At 39.4% G+C, this 13,549-nt stretch overlaps 2 protein-coding genes across 3 annotated transcripts; both read right to left on the bottom strand.

Moving 5' to 3' along the window:
- Window positions 1-949: 949 nt before the first annotated feature.
- LOC109868014 (3'-5' exoribonuclease 1) lies at window positions 950-3,728 on the bottom strand. The gene is made up of 7 exons (XM_020457376.2): window positions 3,256-3,728; window positions 2,963-3,135; window positions 2,577-2,799; window positions 2,345-2,428; window positions 2,114-2,223; window positions 1,888-2,002; window positions 950-1,779 (listed from the first exon to the last, which is right to left on the bottom strand). Exons 1-7 carry the CDS (start codon window positions 3,331-3,333, stop codon window positions 1,537-1,539), a joined length of 1,026 nt encoding a protein of 341 aa, XP_020312965.1. The 5' UTR covers window positions 3,334-3,728; the 3' UTR covers window positions 950-1,536.
- A 4,404-nt stretch (window positions 3,729-8,132) lies between these two features.
- Window positions 8,133-12,790, bottom strand: LOC109868016 (protein phosphatase 1 regulatory subunit 3B). Of its 2 annotated transcripts, none has more exons than XM_020457380.2 (2): window positions 12,413-12,790; window positions 8,133-10,485 (listed from the first exon to the last, which is right to left on the bottom strand). In XM_020457380.2, the coding sequence occupies exon 2, from the start codon at window positions 10,452-10,454 to the stop codon at window positions 9,591-9,593; it is 864 nt and encodes a 287-aa protein (XP_020312969.1). In that variant the 5' UTR covers window positions 10,455-10,485; window positions 12,413-12,790; the 3' UTR covers window positions 8,133-9,590. The 2 variants fall into 2 exon arrangements, with proteins under 2 accessions (XP_020312969.1, XP_020312968.1); XM_020457379.2 differs by having other exon boundaries at window positions 12,150-12,430.
- Window positions 12,791-13,549: the final 759 nt, after the last annotated feature.

The following is a 13,549-nucleotide window of genomic DNA, read 5'->3' on the forward strand; positions in this document are numbered from 1 at the left end:
GAAAGGTTCGTATGCAAGTATTTCACTTTAAAGTCTACACCAGTTGTATTCGGCACATGTGATAAATAACATTTGATTTGATGTCTCATTGGGGGCAAATACAAAATACTGTACCACTTTCTCTTGGTATTCCTTGACGGGAAACAGCGTGTTCTTTGTACCGTGAGTTACATGTGATTTGTCTCCATCTAACGGATATGATGTGAATGCACAGAATTTGGTAAAAATCATTACGTCACCATATCACATTGGATTATGTGTTGAAATTAGACATTTTTATTTTTACCTTTATTTAACTCGGCAAGTCAGTTAAGAACACATTATTGCGCCTTAGACCGCTGCGCCACTCGGGACCCCAAATTTGAAATTTGATTGGATTTGTACATAACATAAAAAGGGCATAATGCTTTTCTCGTGAACCCGTTACCATGAAGCACAGAAATGTTAGATGTTGTACCATTTGTAAATTATATTTTATGCAAATGCGAGTCCATGATGTTCAAACTGATTAAAAAACGCAACACAAACCGAGATAGACGATACATGTTAAGGACCAGTGGTGTAAAGTACTTAAGTGAAAATACTAATAAGTACAGCATAAGTCGTTTTGGGGAGTATCTGTACTTTACTATTTATATTTTTGACTTCACTACATTCCTAAAGAAAATGATGCACTTTTTACTTCATAGATTTTTCACTGACACCCAAATGTACTCGTTACATTTTGAATGCTTGGTAAGACAAGAAAATGGTCCAATTCACACACTTATCAAGAGAACATCCCTGGTCATCCCTATTGCCTCTGATCTGGCGGACTCATTAAACACAAACACTCGTTTTTAAAAGATGTCTGAGTGTTGGTGTGCTCGACTCAAGTATGACAATTGTGTATATTTCCCACAAAAGCCATTTAAAATATACTGCCCAGCAGAAAGTAAAGAAAGCAGGCTAAAATGAAGTAAATATTTATTAGTATTAAACTAGAAATGGTTTAAGACAATAGCTCATACATTATTAGCCCACGAGTTTGTGCATTGCTTACACCAAACATATCCTAAATTTTCTTGAACCTGTTTTAGTGGACTCACAAGTTCAATAAGTACACAGGCATGCGCTGTAAAATAAAAAATAAAAAAACTGAAGCCAGGCCTCTAACAGACACAGTTAAGTACATTTGAGGGTCAGCAAGGTTGTTTTGTTTTCAGACAATATGAAAGACAAAAGCCCAGCGAAATAACAATTATTCTTTAAAGAAACTTGTAGCAAACCATGTCTGAGTGCTACTGTGGAAATCTACAGAAGTTGTCAAAAGGCAGAAACAACATTTTTATTGTGGTAAGTGGCACTACTAATAAAATTAAAAAACTATCCACAGAGTCCCACAATTTGGGACAAAAAGTAGACTCAGATTGAGTGGGAAAAACACAATGAATTATTTTCAAGTCATGGGAGTAAAACAGACATGGGATGCCTGCTTGAAGGCCCCAATGTGGAAGTCAGAGCCAGGGGATGTGGAGCTGAAGTCGAGGTGGGGGGCTAGACTCTGCTGCGAGGATTATGTGGGGGTGGGGCTCCTTCCACAGGGGCAGAGCTGGGCACAGTCCGCAGCTGTCCTTCGTGCATGCGCTCGTTGATGCGCAGTTGGCAACCATCCTGCAGCATGCGCAGCGCAATGCGAGCAATGTTGCGCGAGTCATCCAGGCCAGAGTGAGGGCGGCCCTCGTATTGAAGTCCCAGCTTCTCTAGCATGCTACTCAGCTTGGTCTGGGTACGAGGGACCTGTGAAAAAGAAAGTGAGGATTCTAGTTCTATTGTTCTACTCAACAGATCGTGTCTAACATGTCTCTACATTTACAGAGATATTTCTGATCATTTTATTATCACAACCTTATAGAAGTTTCCGTAGAATTTTTTGATGTTGATCCACTTCTTTGCAAACTGTGGATATCTGAGCCGACTTAAACGGCACTGGGTGTTCATGAACTTGCTCATGTCCCAAGATCTGTGGAAATAACAAAAGCACATAGTTGTACTAATGAGAACATGTAATATCTCGCTAGTTATCATTAATACATAAAAGCAGTGTTAGTGCCCCCTGACAACACGTACATACCCATCTGTAAGAATGGCATATTTGTATTTTGTGCCAAGCTCTTTCTCCTGAAGCCAAAGCACCACCCGCTTAAGAACATCGGGGAACGTGTCTGCTTCATCCACCATTTTCTGGCCCAAAAAAAGCAGTTAGAAAACTCTTATATTAACAGTACAATGTGTGAAGTATTGTGGATCATAGTATTCTAGTCCTTCAAAATTGGTTTAGACAACAATCTGTCTGGTGTCTCACCTGTGTTATCCCTGTCAACTTTATGCAGAACTCTGACAGCTGTGTGTTGACTTCTGGCCTAACATATTCCTGAAAGCTGTCCTCCTACAATGAAATCAAGTGTCATTCATGATAACAAAACATGTGTATTATTTGCATCAACTACTAATGTGCACTCAAAAGGGCCATACATCTGATAGTACACGCAAGCCTTACAATGCATTGATTCTAACAATGTCCCCTCCTCACTTACAATGTCTAAAGTGTGGGTGTTGAACAGGACCATTGGAAACTCAATGATTTCATGCGTGAAGTCAAGGGGGTTGTCTTGTTCACACGTTGCCTCAAAGTCCACCACACAGATGAAGTCATAGTAGGCATCAGTTGGTCCACCCTCTGTCACAGACTGCATCAAAGACAGCTTCTGCTTCTTGTAGTAGTTCTTCAACCGCTTCTTCATCACATCCTTCACACCTCTACACACAGTGAGAGAGACACACACTTGGGATCATGTTCAGTGATACAGATCTTTTTCCAGTGACATGTCAAGCAGCTCTAGGATTTCCTAACGTAGAAATCCTGATCTCCAATGGATTACGTTTGTAGCAATCTCCTGCTGAAACAAGTGTTCCTACATACCTTGTGTCAAGCTTACACTCTGCCAGTTTAGACCGAAGCTCATCCTTGTTCATGCGGTTGATATGTCCATTTGCAAGAGCAATCTCCTTGTAAACAGGATCACTGAACTCGCCACGAGTAGAAGATACTTGAGGGACAGGTTCGCCAATGTTACTACACACCTTGTTGCAAGACTTGAAATAGAGAAAGGAATATAACGTTAGTCTCACAAGTAGGTAACTCGTTTAAAATATCACCTGGCTGTTATTCCTACTTTAGCAGAGTTAACGTTAGCTCTACAGTAAATTACTCACCTTGTCATCTTCCTCGGGTTTAGAAGACAATTTCACATTGTCACCCTTGTCTTGAATATTCTCCTTGTATTCCTCCATTATTGAGGGATAGGATTTCAACCAACTAATCCAAGTATGTTTACTGGAAATAAAATGTTTGCGTGCTACTTGCTAGCTATCTGGTCTCTTGTAGCAAACAATCCTCCTGTCATGTCCTCTGTTTCCGCGCGTTCTTCCCGCGTGTCCGTGGTCAGCGATTAAAGAAAATATTTATCCGAAGTTTGTCGCGGAACAAGGTTAACGTTACACGATATTAGACACTTCCCTTTATTCATATCTTTCCAACCTTATTCAGACAATACACATTTTACATAATACATATAAAATTGTGGGAAAATATAAACAATCAAACGTAATCTCCGGTTGCAGTTCCGGTTAAACTTGTAGCCTAAAATACATTAGCGACACCTAATGACAGGGAAGACCATTACATCAGTAAATCGACTACCAGGCTCCTCTTTTTAGTTGAATCTAAACAAGGACGCACTAGAAAGTAACAAGCAATCAATCTAATTTATGAAACAAAAATATAAACGCAAAATATAAAGTGTTGGTCCCATGTTTAATGAGCTGAAATAAAATATCCTAGACATTTTCCACAAGCACAAAAAGCTTATTTCTCTCAAATGTTGTAAACAAATTTGTTTACATCTCTTTGCCAAGATAATCCATCCACCTGACAGGTGTGGCATATCAAGAAGCTGACAGGATGATGCTGACAGGTGCAGCTCTAAAATGTGCTGTTTTGTCACACAAGACAATGTCTCAAGTTTTGAGGGGTGAGCAATTTGCATGCTGACTGCAGGAATGTCCACCAGAGCTGTTACCAGAAAATTCAATGTTAATTTCTCTACCATACCCAACATAATTTTTGAGAATTTGGCAGTACGTCCAACTGGCCTCACAACCGTAGACCACATGTATGGCATTGTGTGAGCCAGAGATTTTCTTATGTCAACGTTGTGAACAAAGTGCCCCATGGTGGTTGTGGGATTATGCTATGGGCAGGCATAAACTAGACAATGAACATAATTTAATTTTACAGATGACCATTTGAATGCACTGAGATACCGTGACAAGATCCTCAGACCCATTGTCGTGTCATTCATCTGCTGTCATCAACTCATGTTTCAGCATGATAATGCACAGCCCCATGTCAGAAGGTTCTGTACACATTTTCTGGAAGCTGAAAATACCAGAGTTCTTCCATGACCTGCATACTCACCAGACATGTCATCCATTGAGCATGTATGGGATGCTCTGGGTCAATGTGTACGACAGCATGTTCCAGTTCCTGCCAATATCCAGTAATTTCGCACAGCAATTGAAGAGGAGTGGGACAACATTCCACAGGCCACAATCAACAGCCTGATCAACTCCATGCGATGGAAATGTGTGGCAATGCATGAGGCAAATGGTGGTCACACCAGATATTGACTGGTTTTCTGATCCACACCCCTACCTCTTTTTTTTGTTGGTATCTGTGACCAAAAAATGCATATCTGTATTCCCAGTCATGTGAAATCCATAGATTAGGGTTTAATGAGTTTACTTCAATTGACTGATTTCGTTAAATTAACTGGAACTCAGTAAAATCTTTGAAATTGTTGTATGTTAAATTGATATTGTCCTTCAGTATACAATAATGGTGAAGCTACAGTACATTGGTGGTCACAGCACAACTCATGCAGAAATACTGGTGCTTACACTGTGCATGGAAAGTTGATTTAACAGTGGGATGTGAATTATTCTCAAATGAAATTTATAACTAAACATAATTGTAAGGCTTTGTTCCACATACAGTACTAGTCAAAGGTTTGGACACAACTACTCATTCTTGTCATAATATGGACCTTTTTATATTTTACCATATAGGGCTATCTTCTGTATTACCACCCCAACCTTGTCACAACACAACTGATTGGCTCAAACGCATTAAAAATTAACTTTTAACAAGGAACACCTGTCAATTGAAATGCATTCCAAGTGACTACCTCATGAAGCTGGTTGAGAGAAAGGCAAAGGACAAAGGGTGGCTATTTGAAGAATCTCAAATATAAAATATATTTTGATTGAAAGTAACCACTTTTTTGGTTACTACAAGATTCCATATGTGTTATTTCATAGTTTTGATGTCTTCACTATTATTCTACAATGTAGAAAATAGTAAAAAATTAAAAATAAACCCTTGAATGAGTAGGTGTGTCCAAACGTTTGACTGGTACTGTACATAGTGTATTCGGAAAGTATTCAGACCCCTTGACTTTTCCCACATTTTGTTACATTACAGCCTTATTCTAAAATTTATGAAATAGTTTTTTTCCTCCTCAATGTACACACACAACACCCCATAATGACAAAGCAAAAACAGTTTTTTTAATGTTTGCAAATGTATACAAAATTAAAAACGGAAATATCACATTTACATACACTACCGTTCATATGTTTGGGGTCACTTAGAAATGTCCTTGTTTTTGAAAGAAAAGCAAATTGACGATATCGTGCAAAGCTGTGTACGAAATCTGTGTACTACTCCCTTCACAGAACAACGTAAACTGGCTCTAACCAGAATAGAAAGAGGAGTGGGAGGCCCCAGTGCACAACTGAGCAATAGGACAAGTACATTAGAGTGTCTAGTTTGAGAAACAGACGCCTCACAAGTCCTCACTGGCAGCTTCATTAAATAGTACCCGCAAAACACCAGTCTCAACGTCAACAGTGAGGAGGCGACTCCGGGATGCTGGCCTTCTAGGCAGAGTTCCTCTGTCCAGTGCCTGGGTTCTTTTGCCCATCTTAATCTTTTCTTTTTATTGGCCAGTCTGAGATATGGCTTTTTCGATGCAACTCTGCCTAGAAGGCCAGCATCCCGGAGTCGCCTCCTCACTGTTGACGTTGAGACTGGTGTTTTGCGGGTACTATTTAATGAAGCTGCCAGTTGAGGACTTATGATAGTTGAGGCATCTGTTTCTCAAACTAGACACACTAATGTACTTGTCCTCTTGCTCAGTTGTGCACCAGGGACTCCCATTCCTCTTTCTATTCTGGCTACACAGATCTCATACACAGCCTTAATTTCTCAGAACAAGAATAGACTGACGAGTTTCAGAAGAAAGGTCTTTGTTTCTGGCCATTTTGAGCCTGTAATCAAACCCAGAAATGCTGATGCTCCAGATACTCAACTAGTCTAAAGAAGGACCGTTTTATTGCTTCTTTAATCAGGACAGTTTTCAGCTGTGCTAACATAATTGCAAAAGGGTTTTCTAATGATCAATTAGCCTTTCAAAATGCTAAACTTGGATTAGTTAACACAACGTGCCATTGGAACACAGGAGTGATGGTTGCTGATAATGGGCATCTGTACATCTACGTAGACATTCCATAAAAAATCAGCCATTCCCAGCTACAATAGAAATGTACAACATTAACAATGTTTTCACTATTTCTGATCAATTTGATGCTATTTTAATGGACAAAAAAAAGCTTTTCTTACAAAAACAAGGACCTTTCTAAGTGACCCCAAACTTTTGAACGGTAGTGTAAGTATTCAGAACCTTTATCCAGTACTTTGTTTAAGCACCTTTGGCAGCGATTACAGCCTTTTTTGGTATGATGCTAGAAGCTTGGCACACCTGTTCTCTGCAGATCCTCTCAAGCTCCGTCAGATTGGATGGGGAGCGTAGCTGCACAGCTATTTTCAGGTCTCTCCAGACATGTTCGTTCGGGTTCAAGTTTTAGAGAAATGTAATCATTGAATATTGTAAGAGCCTTCATGGTCTGCTTATATGCCTCCTTTATCTATCCTACAGTTCTGACTTGGTGTACAATGTTCTGAATTTTGTCACTGTACATTTCAAAAGTGGTGGACAACTAGTTATGGCTACCTCCAACCTAGCTCGCTCATTGATGTCTTAAAATTATGTATTTGCCTCTTTTCCGCTTGTCGTCCCCTTATGCCATAGTTTGTACATCTCAATTGTCAGTAGAAAACACATTTGTTTTTGCAAGTCAGCCATGATTATTTTTGAAAGGCAGTAAATGAGGCTGAATTATCTGTTTTGCTTCCACACAAGGTTCCGCTGATTGCCAGGTGTGGCAGTGGTAAGGTGTTGGGACTGATGTTGGTACTCCGCAGTTGGGAAAGCTTTATGTGAGCCCTAACAGTTTGTGGGCACCATTTGTCAGTGGTGGATAAAGTACCCAATTGTCATACTTGAGTAAAAGTTTTGATACCTTAATAGAAAGTTACAAGTAAAAGTCACCCAGCAAAATACTACTTGAGTAAAAGTCTAAAAGTATTTGATTTTAAAATATACTTAAGTATCAAAAGTAGAATAAATAAATATATTTCAAATTCCTTATATTTTCTGTTTGCCCCAAGATTTACATGCTAAAATTTCCAACTCTTATAAGACCCTTTATAAAAGGCAGCAAATTGTTCTTAGTGACCAAGAAAGATTTCTTCCCCCTCACTCAGTTCATTTTTGTTTTTAGTGTGTTTGATATAGTAGTGAACTCTACAGTAAACAGTCTTATCTGTTAATGTATGGCTTGGTGAATGGTGTCTAAGGGTCTTGCTGAATATAGTTCAGCTGGCAGACCTTTGTACAGGTTGCTATGCGTTGAACAGGCTTCAGTCACTTCTATAGACATCTGTTTGAGTATCATAGTTCATAGTGACGAGGTCATGGGATTGATAAGTCAAACAAACCTTTGGTTAGCTCTCCTATCATTTCACTGAATTGCCATCAAAAGGCTTGTTTCATATCACCCACAGTAGTAATACCACCTCTGTGCTGGAGGTTTCAACGAGGAGTTTAAATAAACAAAAAAAAATGTAATATTCTTGCAAAACATATTTAATTCTGACATACAAAATTCCATCCTTCATACTTGTTCCTTTAAAAACATTTCCAATGACTCTTATTTACATAGAGCAGCATAGTGAACACGGTAAAACATTTTAAATCATCAACAGGAGCAGACAGAATGTGTATTTCTAAGGTTCCAGTCCCAAGTAAATTCCTGCCATTCCCACCCCTTTAAAAATGGAAGGATTTGAACTCAATACACCCACATTCCAGAATGAGCTCAGAACAAACATGGTGCAAATCCTGAAGGGACTTAAAAATACCAGTCTATTCTGAAGTCATATCACTTAACATAAATCAACTTAAAGAACTCAGTACAAGAGATGTGATGTGAAAGTACAGACATTTTGATTCCAAATCTATTTGTTAAAAATCATTGAAAGTTTCATCGTAAACATTGTTCTTCCAATTATTTTGACCTGCATCACACATAACAGTGTACATAGTTTTACCAGTTAATGTAATGGCTTATCCCAACACACAGTGGGGTCCAGAATTACTGGATCCCTTGACAAAGAGGGGCAAAATACACTGTATAAAATAAATACTGAGCTATATTGCATGAAATGTATATTTTACACTAATACAATTGCTCAGAGATATATATATATATATATATATAATACTTGTTAAACAATCTCAAAAAGATAAGGGACAAAATGATTGGATCCTCTGTTTTCAATAGTCCAGCATCCCTGTGTTTGTCCATCCCTTTTTAAGGATAACGACACAATTCACAGTAGGGCTGAGGTATTTTCTGCATGCACATTGTTCTTTCGAAGGCTAAACCCACCATTGGTGTGCGTGGGCAAAGACTACTATTTTCATGTCTTATGACAATAGCACTGGTTCCTATCCAAGTGCCATTGCCGTTTAGCAAACTTCAGGCGGTGCTATGGTCTATTGAATATTGAAAACATGGGATCCCTCAATTTTGACCTCAACTTTGAGATTTTTTTTTATTACTTGTTAAACAAGATCTTTGTCTGAGCAATTGTATTAGTACAAAATATAATTTATACATTTTTTGAGCATAGAATAGAGACCAGTTTGAATTTTTCGTTTTTTTACTAATCTTTATCAAGGGATCCAATAATTCCAGAACCCACTGTAGATCAAGTACAAAAGCTAGATATTAATTATGTTCTTCTCTTGGTTCAGTCAACATCTACACTGAGATATGCCTGTTAATTAAACCTGCTTTGCAATCAGTAAATGTCACATCTGAATATTCTAGTTCTGATAATCCAGAGTATACAACCCCCATCCCAAAACGTATTTATTTTTCTTATTGCTTTTGTTCCCCCGAGCATGGCGAGACTGGCCTGGCCTGAAAAAAAAAAATATATATATATATATATACATTTCATTTTCGGGAACAGCCCTTTCTCTGAACAAAAAACACTTTACTCTAAGGATGACGGCTTTTCAGTAGTACGGTCTAATATCCTCATATCCTGCATAACTTGGCCACTCTGGGAACATCCCATGGGAGCATCTAGGACTTCCATAGAAGTCGAATTGAATTCCAAGATCAAACGAGTGTCTCTGCTGGTTATTGCTGAAGCTGCCCTGGCCGTCCATCTTCAGAGCAGACCAGATGATCCTGTAGTTTCGGCCCTGGTTACCGTCCCAGTATGTCTGGCCATTGACTTTGTAGCAGATGGCAAACTCTATGTGCTTGTGCGGCCTCAGCTCAGCTGGAAGGGAAACCTTGAAGGCGAAGGTGTCATAGTTCGAGCCTGTGTAGGTGTCCTTCAAGTACTGGCACTCCAAGTCTGTGTAGCTTTTCCAAGTGTCAAAGGTTACACGCACCTTGACAGACTTCTCAAAGGACAGGTTTTTGACTTTCACGGTTCCAGACAGTGCCTTCTCTTTCAGCATGCAGTGCTCTAGGCAGACAAGCTCAGTCTCCAGACGCTGACGGAACAGCAGGTAATCAGAGGAGGGCTGGGTGAAGCCCATTATCAGTTTGTCCTCCTCATTTGGTAACTTGAGTGAAGAGCTGAACAGCTCTGTGATGTTGAGTGGGATGTTAATAGTGTCAAAATGAGAAAAGAACTTCACCTTGGTGAGGGCCAGGCCCTTGTGGTCGGCGAAGGACACTCGCCTTTTAGGTTTCCCATTCTTCTCATGAAGCAAATCTGGTTCAGTCTGCATAGGAGGGGCAGAGGGTTTGAACTGCATGCAGGGCTTCAGACAGGGTCGTAGTGGTTGTAGTGATTTCGGGGACCTCGTGTAGCAGAAGTCATCGTTTGACAGGTAGAGCGGCATGGCCAATTCAATCGGCATGGTGGACTTGTGAGGAAAGAGGCTGAATAGACTGAGGGGAAAAAAACAAAGATACCAGAACATTGTCATTCATCCAGTTGCTTCAAACAATGTTTGACAGAATACACATTCTCTTGTGAAATGTATACAGTATCTTTATTGCTGAATTTGCATGTGAAACATTAAGCAACCGTAGGCTAAGTGCATGGCCAGAGCAAACATTGCATAAATTTCATCAGCTGATAGATCAACTCCCAAGTTACTCATGTTCAGCCAACCATCACATGCATTTGATTGTCTGCCGTATAATATCACTGTTTAAGTTGTCAAAAGGTCTTCTCTAACCTTGCCCAATGTGTATAATCATGGGTATGCCTTAGCATTTGTACAATCCATCATGCAATAATTTGGAAAAGGGAAGGTGATCATGTATAGCCTTATCCTGAAATGCTGTGGGGTGGGGTGGGGGTTCTTCTGAAATGCTAAATGAGTTTGTCTCCATAATATCCACAGTTCTTGTACTTGACTTATTTTATTGGATAGCCTTGTCTTGAGGTGAGGCATAGGCACGCAACTGATATCTGACAGAAATAGAGTTAAGGAAGTATTTAAGTATGATGGTATCCACAAGTTCATCTGACTCTTGGGAAGTAAATAAAGGGCCTCATTGCCAAAGTATCACTTTAAAGCCAATTTTTACTGCACTAAACTTGTCTCACTTTACTAACATGAACTTCAGAACTGAAACGCTACAGATCATTACTTACTCAGTGTTACACACATGCTGTCCTTTAATTTCTAATATGCCAAACAAGGGCAATTTAGCAGACAATTTTATCCAGTGCAACTTACAGTTGTGATTCCCTACATTTGCATACTGGACCCGCGTGGGAATCGAACCCATAACCCTGGTGTTGCAACTGAGCAACACAGGACCCATAATTGTCTCTCTTTCTGGTTTCAGTTTTTCTGACAGTTCATTGTGAAACAAAAAACACGGTACACTAACTAGCCAATAAACTATACCCAACATTACATGTTAAAGCTTGCGAATAGCCATTGATATGATGGTGTTGCTTAAGGATTTGCCTAATCAGCAAATGTTTTGCCATTCATTCACACTACTTGGCGATACTTTATTAAATCTCGATTCAGAAGCCCGCATTGTCTTATTATCTCCTGTTCTAGTTGCAAGTAGAACCCCAATAATGAGGTAACATTCATAAGAAAGATATTAAAAGCACTTTTTGCAGAGAGTGAGGAGACATTTTAGCTAGCAGACATTTCACGTTTCCAAATTCTTTCCACAAACTATCCAGTTTTTTAAAAATGACAATGCCGCGGCCACGCAACCCAAGCAAAGATCTACACACATGCAAGACGCATCTCACTTAATACAAAAAGTGGATTTAAGATTTTCCTGGATATTTTCTTTTTTTTGGCGTTCCGCCTGCAACTGGAAACAGATGTTTATAATACACCGCAGCTTTCTGAATCAAGAACGAAGAAAGTACCGGCAAGTAAAGGTTAGTTGAATGTTGCATGACTGCATTGTTTTATGGGCCATATTCAGAGACTATTTATTCTCGACCTCAGAGGCATGAGTTCCTTGGCTATGAACTAACTCAATGTTATAGACTACCACTGCGAATTGGATTACAATTCTGCAAAAGTGATAATTTTATTTATCTAACGTTAGTCATGAAACAAGCTTACCTTGTGCAATTGGTTTGTAACATTTGCAATGAATTCAGGAAGGGTTGACATGATAGGCTACGTCTACTAGTCAGAAATCACCATCTCAGCGGTGAAAGCTCCTCTTCCTTGCCGTTTATATGTAGGCTATATTCAATTTTGCTGCAATGCTACTCTACTATTGCTACAAATCAAAAGTAAATAGCAACTTCAAACTGTATCCAGATTCGGTCATTCCACCGTTTCAAACACCAGACTGGGTTCAAGTGAACATGTAGGCCTACCTGTAGCCAATCACAAGTGGGCCGTGGAGGAGCGCTCGGTGAATCGTCAACTTGGTGAAAGAATATCTAGAGATAGTCGAATGACCGCTCTAACGATGGAAATACATGTCCTCAAAGATCGAAGACAGGCAAGATCAGGCGGGACCATTCTAGCAAATGAGAGGGCAGTTTTGCTCGTCAACAACTGGCACAACACCAATATAGTATTTTTTTGTTGTAAATTGCCGGAATGCCACGTGCGTCTGATTAACAACCTAACCATTTGTATTTATTATGGATCCCCGGCAGCAGGTACTCTTCCTGGGGTCTAGCAAAATTAAGGCAGTTTATACAATTTAAAAAACATTACAATACATTCACAACACACTGTGTGCCCTCAGGCCCCTACTCCACCAGTACCACATTTATACAGTACTAAATCCATGTGTATGAATAGTGCGTATGTTATTGTGTGTGTATGCATGTGTCTGTGCCAATGTTTGTGTTGCTTCGCAGTCCCCGCTGTCCCATATGGTGTTTTTGTAATCTAATTTTACTGCTGTCATGATTTACTTGATGTGGAATAGAGTTCCATGTAGTCATTCTTGTGGCATGTCTTGTGAGGTATGCACATAACTTCTATTCGATCAAATAAGCCTCACGTAGCAAATTAGGAATTACATTTTTTGTTGACTAAATTCGACACTCATTGACTATCATAAAAAAATCCTCACTTCTTGGTCTTATTATCGTGGACAGATTTTAAGCTGAGCAAACCCTCTCGCTTCTCATCTTACTTTCTGTCTATGTCCTAAAGCTAAATCAAAGCTGGTGGATCAATGAAGATGTACCACTGTTTACCATTACTTTTTTGTTGTCACAGTTCCAGTCTGCTTAAGCATTTTAAGGCAAGGCTGCCCAATATTGGACTAAAGTAGCCTAACGTTACTCATCTTAGTCCAAGGATCTTACATGTTCTGTTTAAAGGGTGAATTGGCTCTGGAAGCCAAAACAGCCTAATTCACCATCTAAAGGTTTATCGTTGTTCAATTGCGGAATGGTACTAGCAACATAAATCCCTCTACTTTCATATCACATCAATCATTTCACAAATGCAAAATACACACTTACTGTACTGTATACAGTTGCAGCCTACAG

Source organism: Oncorhynchus kisutch, linkage group LG23 (assembly GCF_002021735.2).
Source record: "Oncorhynchus kisutch isolate 150728-3 linkage group LG23, Okis_V2, whole genome shotgun sequence".
Classification (NCBI taxonomy): domain Eukaryota; kingdom Metazoa; phylum Chordata; class Actinopteri; order Salmoniformes; family Salmonidae; genus Oncorhynchus; species Oncorhynchus kisutch.

Excerpts from the sequence above, each read along its gene's own strand:
- LOC109868016 (XM_020457379.2), bottom strand. The coding sequence starts at position 12,172 with ATGTTACAAACCAATTGCACAAG. Across the intron at positions 10,486-12,149 it reads TTACAAACCAATTGCACAAG|TCTATTCAGCCTCTTTCCTC; the intron begins GTAAGCTTGTTT and ends TTTTCCCCTCAG.
- LOC109868014 (XM_020457376.2), bottom strand. The coding sequence starts at position 3,333 with ATGGAGGAATACAAGGAGAATATTCAAGACAAGGGTGACAATGTGAAA. Across the intron at positions 2,224-2,344 it reads AGTTGACAGGGATAACACAG|AAAATGGTGGATGAAGCAGA; the intron begins GTGAGACACCAG and ends TTTTTGGGCCAG. Across the intron at positions 2,003-2,113 it reads TATGCCATTCTTACAGATGG|ATCTTGGGACATGAGCAAGT; the intron begins GTATGTACGTGT and ends TTATTTCCACAG.